The 17,641-nt window shown below is 42.7% G+C and overlaps 1 protein-coding gene across 1 annotated transcript in view; it reads right to left on the reverse strand.

Moving 5' to 3' along the window:
- LOC132219275 (polyunsaturated fatty acid lipoxygenase ALOX12-like) overlaps positions 1-15,696 on the reverse strand; it is a 107,796-nt gene extending 92,100 nt beyond the window's left edge. Inside the window, exons 1-2 of the mRNA XM_059671652.1 lie at positions 15,556-15,696; positions 14,811-15,012 (exon numbers count right to left, since the gene is read on the reverse strand). Coding sequence (XP_059527635.1) covers positions 14,811-15,012; positions 15,556-15,696 — 343 coding nt within the window. The remainder of the gene's footprint in view (positions 1-14,810; positions 15,013-15,555) is intronic.
- Positions 15,697-17,641: the final 1,945 nt, after the last annotated feature.

Below are 17,641 nucleotides of genomic sequence, written 5' to 3' on the forward strand. Positions count from 1 at the left end.
TTATTAAAAAAGTCATGAACTAGTATGTACCAGATACTATATAGGCAGTCTGAATATGTTGGTGGGCAAAACAGATTGTAGTAGGGAGGAATGATAATAAACAGAATAACTAAGTAAAATTACACATGGTATGTTAGATAGTGATAAGAATATAAGTAAGTCAGGAAAAGGAGTTATGAAAAATCAAGGAGGCATAGTTAATAATTTAGTCAACACACCAGTCCTTGCTTACTGCTGACTAATCATTGCACTAATTAATTGCTTAGTTTCTCTGAGTTTCTATTTCTTTTACTCTGAAAATAGAGGTTATAATAATAGTTACCTTATAAAGTGATGGTCCAAGTAAACCCCCTCAGTCCACTGTAGGTATGTTTATAAGGTGGGGAGTGGGCAGGGCTGAGAGGCTGGTTGGACTAATATCCAGTGTTCAAAAAGTGGTTAAAAGCAACAGGAGAGAGGTAGACAACCCAAAATAAAATGGCAAAAAGGAATAACAGGCTCCACACAAAGGAGGATATCCCTGTGGCTACTAAACCCAGGACAAGTTCCTCGGTTCTACCAGTCACTGGGGGAACACAACTTGAACTCAAATGTGAAAATACAACATATTCACAATATGACCAAAGTATTTTTTCAAATATTTGAGAAGATACTGACTATATCTCATACTCTGTGGAGGGTGAATAAATGTTTACAAGCACATTGGAAAACTGTCAGAAATCACTAAAACTGAACATACACATATCCTATGACCATCATTTTCACTTCTAGATACACACCCAACAGAATTATACACACGACATTGCTCATAGCAGCAATGACATTAATAGCCTCAAAATGGAAACAACCAACATGCCCATCAATGGCAGAAAGGAAAAAATAAAGTTCATCATATTCACAAAATAGAATAACATACATGAGAGCAATGAACTACCTGCTTCATGTTACAACAGCAAGGGTATATCAAACATATTTTGAGACATTAGTTAATGCACGTTTGTGTTTTCATTTGTGTAAAGTTCAAACAGGTAAAACTAACCTGCGCAGTATGAAGTGGTTACCTTTGGATGGGCAAGGACTGGAATAGCATACGAGGGGCTTTCTAGGAGCTGGGAATGTTTTTGGTCTTTGTGCTAATTATACAGGTATGTCACCTTACTAAAAGTTCAAGTTGTAGGCCAATGATTTATAACGTTAACTTTTCTCTAGATTTATATTATTTTAATAAAATTTTCATCCTCCCCTAAAGTGGTTAAGAATACTGAGATTGCCCTCCCATTCCCAGAAAGTAGTTTCAGGTCTGGGCTATAATGCAGGAAAAAAAGAAGTCATAGACTGATGTTGGAACTGGAACAGCATGAAATCCACTGTCCAATTCCACTCACTTTACAGTTGAGATGCTGCTCAGGAAGTTTAAGGACCTGCTCATCTCTTATATTTGCTGACCATATTGGGGAGGTAATGTTTTGGAGTGGGGCATATGATCACAATCATTTTACATTGACACATGTTTCAGCATTGTCACATTCATTATTTAACTTGGGACAAGAAATATATTCACTTCAGAGAAAGAATATTAAAAATCAAAGAGATTAAATTGCTCTCTCAAGCACAGGTCTGGGAAGAGAAAATCTTAACACACTGCCTTTAATGAGGGTGATGAGAGAATGATGGTACAAAAAGAACCATGAAGTTGCCGGAGATACAATGTGGGTGCAAGAGGTTAAAGCTCATATTCAAATAAGTATTACAAGTGCTCTGATGTGGATATTTCATGGGGAGAAGCACGAAAGAGAGAATGAGAAGGGTGTTTTGGATCAGGTGGAGCCCGATGAACAGAACTGAGACAGACTACAGAGATTTTGGTCACGAAGGGCTTTGGAGGTGTTCCTGGACGAATGGGGAAGGTACAGCCCCAGATACTTTGAGGTAGGACTCCACTCCCTGGTAGTTGTGTGGTTTATGATGTGTGCATCCCCAGGGCCTGGTTATAGGTAATAGGTCTTAGCTGTTGGCTACAGTTATCGCATGGAGGGGGAGTGGAAGGGATTCAAGATATTGGTGTGAAGTGTGAAGGGGCAAGGAACTAAAGGATGATTCAAAACAGTCCCATCTGGCCTTTGTGTACTAGAGAGAGGAATATGAATCTAGGAAGAGCTCAAGAAAGGCTATTTATTTGTTATGGATAAAAAATGGGGTAGAGGATCTAAAGGTAGTTCACTTGTGAGGATGGCACGTTTGCCTAAGAAACTTGGATCCCAAGGATTATGACAATGAGTTTGCATTTAAGTCAAAATATGTACAATATTGAGACTATATCTAGAAATGATTCTGCACTGTGGCAGGCGTGTGGGCTGTCTGGATCCTCTGTGAGTGCTGGACAGTAGCAAGAAGGAGGAAAAGGGAGGGAAAGCAAGTATGGTCTGTCATGGACTTTTGTGGTATTAACCTCCCCATTTATATCCTCAAGTAAGAAAACAGACAAACATTAGGAGAGAGTTTGGCAGGGCCTAGGCAGATTACTCACTGACTGTGGTTGTAGTCTTATTAGTCCCTATGGTATGGTAAGGGCATCTGTGAAAAGGCGTGGGGACCTTGAGTTTATAGAATTGTCCTGAAATTTGGGAAGTGGGAATCGGATTAAGGTACTCCATGTGTGGAGGGAGAGGGAGTGATGAGGGGTTGTGATCATGCTCCCAGAAGGGCAAGGCTGACAAGGAGTTCTCTTCTCTGGGGAGGGATCTTACCTCGGTCCTGGGCCTGGCACAGCCCCACCTCAGTGATCTCCTGACACCAGGCCTGCAGCTCAGGGTCCCCTCTCACGACATCATCCCCGTGGTAGAAGAGGTGGATGATCCCTTCCACGTACCTGCCCAGAGAAGGGAGCTGAGCTTCTGGAGATTAGAAGGCTATAGCCTCTGGCTGCTACTCCTTTTCTGTGGTGTCTATCCAGCTTATTCTCACTGTATCTAGGGACAGATCTGACAAGATTTGCATTTTGTGATCTCCCCTAATTATTTCTAAAATCTAGTTCAGAAAGAAAAAACTTATATCATTAGTTTTAAGAATTCCACCTGGCTGATGTTGCTCAGTGGTTGAGTGTGGACCTATGAACTAGGTGGTCAATGTTTGAGTCCCAGTTGGGGCACATGTCTGGGTAATGGGCTTGATCACTGGGGGGTGTGGGGGGCATGCAGGAGGCAGCCAATCAATGATTCTCTCTGATAACTGATGTTTCTATCTTTCTCCCCCTCTCCCTTCCTCTCTGAAATCAGTACAAATATATTAAATTAAAAAAAGGATTCCATACTCATGGTTGGTAGTCACACTTCATAACAAAATCCCTGATCCCCCAACCCCCCTGGTTTTTCTTGCCCACACTATGCTGCCTACTATCTATTTCAGCTTTCCCATTCTCAGATTCTGCCCACTATCTCCTCACTTCTTCATTTCTCCTTGATGGAGTCCTTTGCTTCTCCTGTCTCAACCTTCTTGTTCCATATTCTTTTGCCCCCATGGTGAACTCAGATTAAAGTCCCATTCTCACTATTCCCAATGTCCCCGTATTTCTAAGCTCCCACTCTCACCCACCGAGCAATGATGTCCCAGAGCCGTAAAGCATCATGGGCATAGAGGGCACTTGGGATTCCCAACAGGCCCCGGTCAGCCAGATCGTCAGGAGGACAGAGGGAGCGGTAAGTCAGCTGAGTCATTGCCCGACGGATCAACTGCACATGGCCCCCTCCACCTGTGCTCCATGCCTGTAAGAATAGAAATGAGAGGTCTTTAAAAAAAGGGAAAAATAGATTATTGATTTTAGAGAGGAAGATAGGGAAAGATAGAAACATCAACTATGAGAGAGAATTATTGATCAGCTGCCTCTTGCACACCCCACACTGGGGATTGAGCCTGTAACCCAGGCATATGCCCTGACTGGGAATTGAACCATGACCTCCTGGTTCATAAGTTGATGCTCAACAATTGATGCCAGCCAGTCGAAATGAAAGGTCTTGAGGGGAGATACAGAGCTGGAGAATATGGCATAATGTATAAAGTGGTCAGCTGTGGCTTTTTCAGATTTAATGACATTGGTATAAAGGAACAAGGCTCCTGAGTTTTAGGGTCAGGACATTCACTCAGGGGGGCCTGACATCTTGAAAGTGACAGGAGGTCATGCAGAGTTGGATGATTAGGTGGCCCCATACTCCATTACCCCCTTACCTTATCAAATACACCTCCCTCTGAGATGAGTCGGTTCCGTGCCCGGGTGTTGATTTCCATGGTGTAGCGGGTGTGTGGGATCAGGAGCTGGATGGAGAAGGTTGGAGGAGTGGTTTATGTACAACATGCTTGGATCCTTCTTTATTAGGGAGTGGCACTCAGCATGGTGGCCTTCTCTCCCTCTCCTCTTTTTTTTTTTTTAAATATATTTTATTGATTTTTTACAGAGAGAAAGGGAGAGAGATAGAGAGTTAGAAACATCGATGAGAGAGAAACATCGATCAGCCGCCTCCTGCACATCTCCTACTGGGGATGTGCGCGCAACCCAGGTACATGCCCTTGACCGGAATCGAACCTGGGACCTTTCAGTCCACAGGCCGACGCTCTATCCACTGAGACAAACCGGTTTCGGCTCTCCCTCTCCTCTTAACCCTTTTCTCCCTGCTAGTGCCTTTGCAGGCTAGTCTCCTTCTGCCTTTCTGATTTCTTAGTCTCATGTTCTCCTATGGCCCTGTGAGTTGAGCTTTGTGGTCTGACTGACCGGGATTTTAATCTATACTTCACCACTTACTTTGATACTTGACCAAGATAATAAACCCTCTAAGCGTCCATCTTTTTATCTATTTATAGGGGATGACAATAGGGTCTCATCACGAGTGCTGTGGTGATACCTGTGTGTATTATGTATGAGAGTGTTCAATAATTGCCCTTGAATAATAGTTGTTATCATTTCCTTTATTATTTCCACCTTAAGTATAGGTGCCTTTTATGTACAGTATCATGTCATCTGCGAATAATGACAATTTTGTGTCTTCGTTTCCAATTTGGATGCCTTTTATTTCTTCTTCTTGTCTGATTGCTGTGGCTAGCACTTCCAGTACTATTTTGAACAGGAGTAGTGAAAGCGGGCATCCCTGTCTTGTTCCTGTTCTTAAGGGAAATGGTTTTAGTTTTTCCCCATTGAGTATGATGTTGGCTGAAGGTTTGTCATATACGGTTTTTATTATGTTGAAGTATGATCCTTCTATTCCCACTTTGCTGAGCGTTTTTTATCAGAAAAGGTGTTGGACTTTGTCAAATACCTTTTCTGCATCAATTGATATGATTATGTGATTTCTGTCTCTAAATTTGTTTATGTGATGTATCATGTTTATTGATTTGTGCATATTGTACCAGCCTTGCATCCCTGGAATAAATCCCACTTGGTCATGGTGTATGATCTTTCTAACATATTGCTGGATCTGGTTTGCTAGAATTTTCTTGAGGATTTTAGCATCCATGTTATTCAGGGATATTGGCCTGTAATTCTCTTTCTTTGTGGTGTCCTTATCTGGTTTTGGGATTAGGGTAATGCTGGCTTCGTAGAAAGAGCTTGGAATTGTGCCTTCCTCTTGAATTTTTTGGAATAGTCTGAGAAGGATTGGTTTTAGTTTTTCTTTGAATGTTTGGTAAAACTCCCCTGTGAAGCCATCTGGTCCAGGGCTTTTGTTTGCTGGAAGCTTTTTGATTAGTTTCAATTTTATCAGTAGTTATTGGCTTATTCAGGTTTTTCTTTTTGATTCTTCATGATTGAGTTTTGGAAACTTACATTTTTCTAGGAATGTGCCCATTTCGCCTAGGTTGTCTAGTTTGTTAGAGTAGAGTTGTTTGTAGTATTTTTTTTTTACAATCCTTTGTATATCATTCAGAGTCAGTTGTTACTTCACCTCTTTCATTTCTGATTTTGTTTATTTGGGTCCTCTCTCTTTGTTTCTTGGTGAGCCTGGCTAGAGGTTCATCAATCTTGTTTATCCTTTCAAAGAACCAGCTCTTGGTTGCATTGATCTTTTGTATTGTTGTTTTGGTCTCTATGCTGTTTATTTCTGCTCTGATCTTTATTATCTCATTCCTTCTGGATACTATGGGCTTTTGTTGTTGCTCTCTTTCTAATTTTTTAAGTTGCAAGGTTAGATAATTTATTGCCAGTTTTTCTTGTTTTTTGAGGTAGGCCTGTAGAGCTATGAACTTCCCTTTCAGGACTGCTTTCATTGTGTCCCATAGATTTTGGATTGTTGTGTCTTCATTGTCATTTTTTTCCAGGGTGCTTTTTATTTCTTCTTTAATCTCTTTGGTAACTCAATCATTGTTTAATATCATGCTATTTAGCCTCCAAGTGTTTGATTTTTTCATTGTTTTTATTGTAGTTGATTTCTAGTTTTATGCCATTGTGATCTGAGAAGATGCTTGTTATGATTTCTATCCTCTTGAATTTTTAGACCTAATAAATTTGGCAATGTAGCATGATACAAAATTAACACCAAGAAATCTATGGCATTTTTATACACAAATAGTGAACTTACAGAAAGAGAGATTAAAAAAACAATCCCATTTACAATTGCATCAGAAAAAATTAAGATTCCTAGGAATAAACTTAACTAAGGAGGTAAAAGACCTCTACTCAGAAAACTATAGGCCATTGATAAAAGAGATAGAGGAAGACATAAAAAAATGGAAGAACATACTGTGTTCATGGATTGATAGACTCAACATCATTAAAATGTCCATACTGCCCAAAGCAATCTATAGATTCAATGCATTCCCCATTAAAATACCAACAGCATATTTCACAGATCTAGAAAGAACTCTCCAAAAATTCATCTGGAATTAAAAAAGACCCCAAATAGCTGCAGCGATCCTGAGAAAGAAGAACAAAGTAGGAGGGATCTTAATAACAGATATCAAGATGTATTACAAAGCCATTGTTCTCAAAACTGCCAGGTACCGGCACAAGAACAGACATATAGACCAATGGAATAGAACAGAGAACCCAGAAATCAACCCAAACCACTGTGCTCAATTAATATTTGACAAAGGAGGCAAGAACATACAATGGTGCTGGGAAATTTGGTCAGACACACGCAAAAAAATGAAACTAGACCACCAACTTACACCATACACAAAAATAAACTCAAAATGGATAAAGGACATAAACATAAGATGGGAAACCATAAAAATATTAGAGGAATCCACAGGCAACAAAATCTCAGGTATATGCTGAAGCAATATCTTCACCGATACTGCTCCTAGGGCAATGGAAACTAAAGAGAAAATAAACAAATGGGACTATATAAAAATAAAAAGCTTCTGCATAGCAAAAGAAACTATCAACAAAACAACAAGAAAACCTACTGCATGAAAGAATATATTTGCCAATGATATCTCTGATAAGGCTTTAAACTCCAACATTTACAGGGAACTCATACAACTTAAAAAAAGGAAGACAAACAACCCAATTAAAAAATGGGCAACGGACCTAAATAGGTACTTTTTGAAAAAAGACATAAGGAAGGCCAAGAGACTTATGAAAACATGCGCAAAGTCACTAATCATCCGAGAGATGCAAATCAAAAGGACAATGAGGTAGCACCTCACACCTGTCAGAATGGCTATCATCAACAAATCAACAAATGAGAAGGACTGGTGAGGATGCGGAGAAAAAGGAACCCTTGTGCGCTACTGGTGGGAATGCAGACTGGTGCAGCCACTGTGAAGAACAGTATGGAGTTTCCTCAAAAAACTAAAAATGGAACTTCCATTTGACCCAGTGATCCTACTTCTAGGAAAATATCCCAAGAAACTAGAAACACCAATCAGAAAGGATATGTACACCCTTATGTTCATAGCAGTATAATTCACAATAGCTAATATTTGGAATCAGCCTAAGTGCCCATCAGCAGATTAGTGGATTAAAAAACTGTGGTACATCTACACAATGGAATACTATGCTGCTGTAAAAAGGAAGGAACTCCTACTATTTGCAACAGCATGGATGGAGCTGGAGACCATTATTCTAAGTGAAATAAGTCAGTCATAGAAAGATAAATATCACATGATCTCACTCATTTGTGGATTATAATGAACAACATAAACTGATAAACAAAAACAGATCCAGAGACAGAAAAACATCAATCAGATGCTCAAACCTGAGAGGGAAGGTAGGGGAGGGTGGGGGTAAGGGGGAGAGATCAACCAAAGGACTTGCATTCATGCAATGGATGCAGACAACAGGGGGTGAGGGTGAGGGCAGGATTCTAGGATTGGGGGGATAAGGACACATTTGTAATACCTTAATCAATAAAGGAAAAAAAAAAGAATCAGCCCTTTAACTTTTAATTTTTTTAAAATATTTTTTTTCTATCATAGATACCTTTACAGTTTAAACTAGCCTTTCTATTAATTTTCAAGCTAATCCTTCAATTTCTAGTTGTTTTGCTCTTGCATTTTTTATATTTCAGGGTTGGGGTAGGTAGGATACTTTCATCCAGAATTAAAGGATCCATACTGATCTATCTTCTTTATCAGCAGAGGAGCCGTTGTCAAACTTCCTCTCATCCCCAGCGAGGCACTGTTACTTAGAGCCCCTCTCTCCTGCTTTCCCTTGGCCATTAAAAAAGGCCATCTGGTCCTCATGTGCATTTTCTTTTGTCTCAAACAATTTTGTTTTCATCCTGAAATGAAGGATTCATGCGATATTGGTATTTATGTGAATTGGTGATGCTGCAAAGAGGGAAGGACCCAACTAATCTCATTGGTGTTAACATATTAAGGCAACTTACATTGTTTTGAAACTTTAGAAAGATTCAAAAAGATGCTGAGTGTCATAGAGACCCCGAAGTCTCCATCAGAAGAGAAATATCAGAAGACAAAGAACTATTCATAATGGCAAGAACTACTATTTTTGTTGCTGTTGCATTTAGCCTGTGTCATGCTGCTCTGTTATCCTACATCAACTCCATGATGAAGCTCCTATTATCCCCATTTAGAGATGAGGACACTGAGCGCACATCTGGTAAGAACCGAAGCCAGGATTCAGGATCCAAACACCAGCAGTCTGAATGCACAGCCTTTATGAAGTGGGCAAGCTTAGCCCTGCTGGGTGGCCTGATAACAACTCAAGTGTTTACAGTGGGAGGAAGTTATTATGGTGAGGGGAGACATATGTAGAGGGGTCTGTAAAGTCAATTAAATCCAACAATAATGAATTCTGTTTGTGTCTACCTGTCTATGTTACCTCAGAACCCAAAGGGGTCATCACTACCAATGGATAGGTTTGGGGATAAAGGTTTGGACTTCTGGAAGAAACACAATTCAGATGTTCTACCCACCATGCACTCATATCTTGCTACCACTTCGAACTACATGTACCTAAAACTGAACATCTCATCTTTGACCTCAAAGTGGCTTTTCCTAATTGTATTGTTTTTGACAAATGCTCTGGTTCATAAACTTGTATCATTTTTGCTCCTGCTGCTATGTGTGAAGCCTCATCAAGAATTTAAACATGCGCTGCTGGCATGGCTCAGTGATTGAGCATTGACCTATGAACCAGGAGGTCACAGTTGGATTCCAGATCAGGGCATTGCCTGGGTTGCAGGCTTGATCCCTAGTGTGGAATGTGCAGGAGGCAGCTGATTAATGATTCTCCCTCATTATTGATGTTTCTCTCTCTCTCTCTCTCTCTCTCTCTCTCTCTCTCTCTCCCTTCCTCTCCAAAATAAGTAAAAAATATTTTAAAAAAGAATTAAAACATGTTTCTTTTTAAGCAAGCACAAGGCTATTTTTTTTTGCTGCCTTCTGGCTAGCAATAGATTCTAGTGTAATTATTTTATAAAATTACAGTATTTTTGGATCAGTACAACCATATCTACCTGGTGGGCTCCTAGTGGTTTCATCAGGTCAGACCTCTGAGTTTTCTCTCCAATCTTGCACCTAAGCATGCTGCAATAACTATTTCCTCTCATCACAAAGTCTTTGCATTTGCTTTCCATTTATCTAAGTACCATGTCATCACCTCTCATTGGGAAGACTAAATAACCACTTGAGCTGCTCTTTTGTTCCTTTGACCTTCTACTTAATGCATCCAAAGTTGTGTTTTAACATTCTCTATAAAAAAATATGGTGTTCGTTGCTTTCTCTCTTGATTTCAAACTCTATTTCCAGATTCTGTTTTCCGATTATGTTTCATGTGTACCATTTGTGTTGCCAGTTAAATGCTAACTATCTGAAAGCAGAGCAATAGTTTTGTTTGTCAAATTATATTCCTGCTCTACAGCAGACTCTGCTGGAGAATACCAGAGCTGCCTTACAATCAGTGCTGAATATATGCTAAGTGACTTAACACAGTAGCTGGCATATCTCCATATTATTTATTAAAACTGCATGAGAATCTATGATTATTTAAAAATAAAATAATGTAAACATTAAATAAAGCCATAAGGCTTAAGATCCTGACACAATAATCTCCTCTTCACTGTTCACAAATTGTTATAAGGTTTTTTAAATTACCATAACATGGACACATTCAATTAGAAGAAGCTTTCTTAAAATGTTACCAACCAAATGGCTTAGGCTTTTAAAATCCTATATAGCTGTTGGGTTTTTTTTTTTTTCATTTCTCTGTGATATGAGAAAGACAGGACATGGAAGGTAGAGGATGTACCTTGAAGACAGGGTGCAACCCTGGGAGACACCTCATGGTGGCCACAGCAATAACCTCAGCCAGCAGATGAGTGTTCAACAAGTGATACTGGAGCTCATGAACATGGAAATCTGAACTTCGGACCCAGGACTTAGCCAGGAGCCAGGCAAGTGGTGGATCTGAGGGTAGGAACAGTGGTGGGGTGGGGCAGCTGGGGCTGGGAGGCTGGATCTGAAACAAAGAGAAGCTAAGCATTAATCGACTTCATCCTATGTTAGAAACTATGCTTATTATTCTTGGGGAAACACTGGTGACTAAGATTATTGTCTCCCAGAGGGTTATAATCTAATAGGAGGAATGAAGACCCTTCCACTCATGCTCTCACTAGCTGTGGGGAAGTGTCAGTGCCATGATGGTCAGGTTCAAAGCTGGAGGAATTGGAAAGAGGTGTCCAGTATGACTGAGAGAACCCTGATGAGGGTGTGAATTAGGATGGTAGAATAGGAAGGAGAAGTTAGACTTGTAAGATAACTGACAGTTGTCATCAATTCATTGATGAGAACAGTAAGACTGAAAACACATCATACCAAGAGAGAAAATACGTCTGAGAAAGAAAGGGTATTCCATATACTAAAAAGTCAGAAAGAGATTAAGTAGCCTTAGGGTGGGAGCCAACAGAGACCATTATGACTCACAAAAAGGCAATTTCAGGTGAATAGTGAGCAGGCTTCAAGGTAAAAAGGAGAGATTGTAGACAAGGACAGGTCTTACTGAGTTAGGCAGGGTGGGTGACAAGAACCAGCTGTCTTTATCCATTGGAAGAGGTTGGTGACGAACACAGAACAGTGTTGAGAGGAGGTTGCTCAGGACACATCACCTGGATGACCATGGGCAGCAGCTTCCCACTGGGTTCCATCTTCAGCATGACAAGGGGGGCAGCCAGGTACTGCTTCTCTCCTTGGATCACATTGGCTGGAATTCCATCCAGTAGGATGAAGTCAGCCTCAAACAGGGAACCGTTCTGAGGAAAGTGGAATGTACCCACGGTTAGAGTTGAAAGCATTCTCCCACAAGGCCAAGGCAAAGGGAAAGACATTCACTCTCTTTTCTTGCCATTATCCTACATCAGTACCAGAGTCCCAGTGGCAGAACTGAAGGAAGTACCAGAACATCAAGTTTAAGTTCCCTTACTTTGCATGGAGCGTCATGATCCCATGAAAGGAGTCTTCCCTAGAGACATGTGGCTCATCTCTGGCAGAAGTAGTTTTAGGGTTAAGTATGCCAGTTGATTCTGTACCACAGGTATGCCAAGATCTCCCCTTGTCTGGTTGTGCAAGCTCCTTTCCCCACCATCTCCTAATGGTCAGCTTTATTGGCAGAATCCAGTATGGATATTTTCCCCTACATTATCATCTCTAGGTTCTTCTAGAAGAGGACTCTTCATCCAGGGACAATAGGTACTATGGCCTCCCTTCCCAGACTCAACTTTGGTCTCCCCCGCCCCCCCCCCCCCCCCAGCCTTCACCACTTTACCTCCTCACACAGAGAAGAAGCAGACATTAAAGGGCTGGAGGCTGTACCTGGAGTTCTTTCTCCAGCTGGGCCTGAAGCTCTTCCATCCCTGAGGGCAGCACCAGCCGGGAGGGCAGAGAGGTGGAGCGTCTCAACAGCATGGGGTTGGCGCCATTGAGGAACTGGTAGCCAAAAAGCTCATCATCCTGCCAGCGCTGGTGAACCTTCTCTGTGGGGTCAGAGTGGAGGTTAGGAGGAGGATATTCACCACAACCTGATGTTCCTCTCCTTCAGACTCTACTCGAGGGAGTTAGTCACATGACTCCCCCATACCCAGCTCACATGTTTTCATTCATGAAGCCTCTGTGAGATCCCCAGGTGTAAGTTATTTTTTGGCAAGAAGTTTGGGGGACTATGGAGTGTGACAGATAGCTCATTGATAGGGTCATCAAGGGGTTATGGGGACCTGGGCAAACAACTGACCAGCCAGGGCAGTCTTTTGTCCCCAGAAGATCTGATCAAAATCTTCCAGGTGTTTCCAGGGGCTTGGGAGGGTGTAAACATATTTGAGGGCCATCTCCATAAGCCTAGAACAAACATCAAGGATGAAAACATCAATTTACCAAATCCTACCTGTTCCTAGATCGACCAGCCCCACTCCACTCTGACCATTTCCTCACCCTGAAATCGCTGTCCATTCATAGTCCAGCCTCTTCTGCTCATGGAATCTCATATTTGTAGGCAGATCATCTTTACTGCCTGCAGCAATTGTCATGGGTAACCCTTCCTTCCAGGTGGCCCAGCTAGGATATGGGACAAAGGTTAATGGAGGGGGTAGAAGTCATTGAAGGAGGAAGTTGTCAGGGAATGGGGTTACAATTGGGAGGCTTCTAAAAGGGTGATCACCGATAGATTTGCTGTCTTTCCTCCAGTTCCTGTTCTCGATGCTTCTGGAACACATCCAAGGTATTGTTTCCTGACAGGCGGGCTGGGGAGATATTAAAGTAATTCTCCTCAATGCTTTCTCCAATCTCATGCTATTCCCTGGCTTCTTCCAGACTCCTGTTTTTTATTTTTAAATTGTTGACAGTATTATAGATGTCCCCCAATTATTCCCTGTTTCCCCCCTTCTTCTGAGCCCCTGACCCATTTAGGGCTGTCACCACACTATTGGCTGTATCCATTGGTTATGCATGTATGTACATAAGTTCTTTGGTTAATCTCTTCCCATGTCTCCCCCATCCCATTTCTGAGTTATGTCAGTCTGTTCCATGACTCCATGCCTCCTGACCTTTTTTATTAATCAGTTTTTTGTGTTCATTAGATTCCACTTAAATGTAAGATCATGGGATATTTGTTTTTCTCTGACTGGCTTATTTCACTTAGCATAATATTCTCCAGGTGCATCCACGTTGGTGCAAAGAGTACAAAATCCATTTTTTTTTACAGCTGCATATTATTCCATTGTATAAATATACCACAGCTTTTTTTATCCACTCACCTAATGATGGGCACTTTGGTTGTTTCCAAACCTTAGCCATTGTAAATAATAGTGCAATGAACATAGGGGTGCATATATTCTTTCTGATTGGTGTTTAGGGCTTCTTAGCATATATTCCTAGAAGTGAGATTGCAGTCTCTTGTTTCTTAACTGTATGGCATCATACTCTTTTGCTTTTTTCTCTGGCTCTGTCTCCCTGCTTAATTCCATAATCATTAATCTTCACCAATCTGTGATCTCATATTTGTCCTGGAAGGAAAATCCCACTTTTGACACTGTATCGTAACATTTAACTCAAATTTACCTTTCTAGCCCTATTCTTCATGATCTGTGAATTTCATTCTTAATGAGCTGAAATGTCAACACCTATCCTACAATATCCTTTGCTACTTTGTTAATTTCCCCTGTGCTGGTTTCCCCCTGTCCACCCATAACCTGTTCTCCAAAATGACATATTTCAAGTGAGATACCCTTACCTCCTCTGACCTCCCCTATCTCCACTGTCCCCTGTCCCCCAGGATAAGATATTCTATGTGTGCCAAACTCAGAAATAGCTTGACATTGCTACTTTACCTGGCTTCATCTCACCTATCCTCAACTTCACATAGTTTCTAGTTGGAATCCTGACTTAATCCTGACCACATCTATACTTATACTAACTTGTGTCTCAAAAATATTTAGTTCAGGTTTCCATTCTTACCTGTATTTTACCTCAATTGTCCCTCATACTTAATTCTTTTTAAAAATATATATTTTATTGATTTTTTTACAGAGAGGAAGGGAGAGGGATAGAGAGTTAGAAACATCGATGAGAGAGAAACATCAATCAGCTGCCTCCTGCACACTCCCTACTGTGTATGTGCCCGCAACCAAGGTACATGCCCTTGACCGGAATCGAACCTGGGACCCTTGAGTCCGCAGGCCGACACTCTACCCGTTTAGCCAAACCGGTTAGGGCTACATTACTTATACTTAATTCTTAAAGTAACAGATTCTATGTTTGCTGTGCTGAGCATGCACTATTTCAACCCCTAGGACCTTCCTCAATGCTATACCTTGTCTCCCCAACCTCCAGTAATCCCTGGGTCCCGCACCCTCTTCCCCGAGGCGGCCCCTCACCGGTGCCCTCGGGCAGGGTCAGCACGCCCTCGCCCTGCACCCAGCGGTAGCAGGGGAAGGCGGCCTCCTCTAAGGCTCCTGGGCCCTGCACGGTGATGCGGTCGCAGAACCAGGCGTTGTCCACCAGGGAGTGGTGTTTGCGCAACTTCACGAACTGCAGTGGCCCCAAGTCCTGGGGGACGTCCTGTTCGAACTCCTCCACCTGTGGGGACAGAACCGGTGAGACTTAGTAGTGGGGACCCGGGAGAGGACGTTTCACTGAGGGTGCGGGGTCCTCTGCGGAGTCCGGGGACAAGGCCTCCAGGGACAGCATTGCCTCCTCCCAACACCGGCGCCGTCTCGGATGCCTACCTCACAGGAAAGACCAGGGTCTTGAATTGAGAACTGAGCATCATCACCTACACCTGTCCATTAACTGAACTATCGCTGCCTTCGAGGTCTCCTAGGACCTTCCCTTTGACCATTGACCCATAATGACACTGGCCTGGGGTCAACTGGGAAAGTAGTGGAGGCTGCGTGGACCAAGGTAAGGGACAGGGAGAAAGGGGTTGAGCCCAGCCAAGGCCCTGACTCTGAACCTCTCACACGCTCAGGTGCAGGTGTCCCTTCACCCAGATTGTCCCAGCCCGCCCGCTGGGTTGCTCTTCCAGCTGGCTCCCAGCTTCCTGTTTCCCACCCGCCTTCAGGCCCTCAGGCCCTCAGCCCAAACCCAGCTGGGGTCTGAGTCCCAGCTTCCCCCGCCCACCTGGCCCCGCACTGGCCGCAGCTGCAGCTCCAGCTCCAGCTCTGCCTCCCCGCGCTCCCCGACCAGCCACAGCTGCACGCGGTTGAAAGACCCAGAGAGGAGCCAGGCCCCGGTGGCCACATGGATGCGGTAGCGGCCCATGGCAGCAGGTGCGTGGCAGAGGTTCTGTTACTGGTACCAAAGATTCCGCGGCCAGGCTTCGTCCTGCTGCCTCAGGACAAGTCCGGGGCTTAATAAAGCAGCACTGTGTGTGCCAGCCCACTCCAGGATTGGGCCCCACCCCAGATAAGCCAGAACCTGGGATTAACCCAGAGGGTGGGGGAAAGGCGGCTGATCCTCTCAGCAAAGTGCTGAGAATGGGGCTTAGAGGAAGATGAGGGGCTGAGCCTGGGCGGGGGAAGAGATGGCGAGGGGAAGGGAGATTCCACCAGAGTTTTCTTTTTAGGCCCTCATTCTCCCCTATCTATACCCAACACCGGTTTTATATATATATATACTTTTTATTGCTTGAAGTATTACAAAGAGTATTACATATGTCTCTCCCCCCCCCCCCCGCCCTGATCAACACTGGTTTAATTATTGAATAGTATTTTCTGAAGGGGTCCTGGGTTTCAATCCTTTTTCTTGTTGGCAGTGCCTGGTGTCCTTGGGTGATTGTACCCACTTTCTATTCACCTACCAGGTCTGCTTGCTAAAGGAGCATTGGGGTTATCATTGTGGGCCATAGAAGGCCCTTCTTCTTTTTTAAGAAATATTTTAAAAATACGTTTTTTAATAAATTTTTATTTACTTACTTATTTTGTTAATCCTCACCTGAGGACATTTTTCCATTGAGTTTTAGAGAGAATGAATGAGAGGGGGAGAGACAGAGAAAGAGGAACATCTATGTGATAGAGACACGTGGATTGGTTGCCTCCCACAGGTGCCCCAACTGGGGCCTGGATTGAGCCTACAACTGAGGTATGTGCCCTTAACTGAAATCAAAGCTGGAACCTTTCAGTCTGACGGCTGACACTCTATGCCCTGAACCAAACTGGGTAGGGCTAAATATGTTTTTTATTCATTTCAGAGAGAGGAAGGGGGAGTAAGAGAGAGATAGAAACAGCAACGATGAGAGAGAATTATCCATCGGCGGTCTCCTGCATGCCCCCTATTGGTGATTGAGCCTGAAACCTTGGTATGTGCCCTGACCGGAATCAATAGGTCCATGCTCAACCACTGAGCCACTCTGGCCAGGCAGAAGGCCCTTCTTGAGTGACACTCCAGAGTTCAGGGATAGTTAGAGCATTTCCTGTAATAAGACTTTTGGTGTCCATGCACCTAGAGTAGGCAATGTACCCTCTTCTCCCTTTTGTTTTCTATCCACACCCCCACTCTAAAACAGCCAACCAATGTCAATATCTACTGTTTCTGCTTGCCCACTCCTTTCTGTTAATGGGATTGCTTCATATGGTTTGAGTTATTTCTTCCACAAAATGAGGTCACACTCTAGATTTTATTTTCCACAGTTAACAATGCATAGCCCTGGTTGGTGTGGCTCAGTTGGTTGGAGCATTGTTCAGTACACGCAAAGGTTTTAGGTTTGATTCCCAGTCAGGCACATACACAGGTTGCGAGGTTTGATCCCTGGTCAAGATTCATACTGAAGGCAACTGATTGATGTTTTCCTTCCTCCCTCCCTCCCTTCCTCCCTTCCTTCCTTCCTTCCTTCCTTCCTTCCTTCCTTCCTTCCTTCCTTCCTTCCTTCCTTCCTTCCTTCCTTCCTTCCTCTCTCTCGCCCTCCCCTCCTCTCTATCTAAAACAAAAACATGTTCACAATACCTTTAGAACCATAGATGGAGATTTAACTGCTCTCTTTGCTAGCTTGAAGGATTACTCTCTTTTTAAAAGAGCAACACTATTATTTATTTATTTATTTATTTATTTATTTATTTATTTTTGTTTATCCTCACCCAATAATATTTTTCCATTTATTTTTAGAGAGATTAGAAAGGAGAGGGAGAGACAGAAAGAAACATAGATGTGAGAGAGGCACATCTATTGGTTGTCTCCTGCACACACCCCAACCAGAACCAGTGAACCTGCA

The sequence above is a fragment of the Myotis daubentonii genome, chromosome 16 (assembly GCF_963259705.1).
Source record: "Myotis daubentonii chromosome 16, mMyoDau2.1, whole genome shotgun sequence".
NCBI lineage: Eukaryota > Metazoa > Chordata > Mammalia > Chiroptera > Vespertilionidae > Myotis > Myotis daubentonii.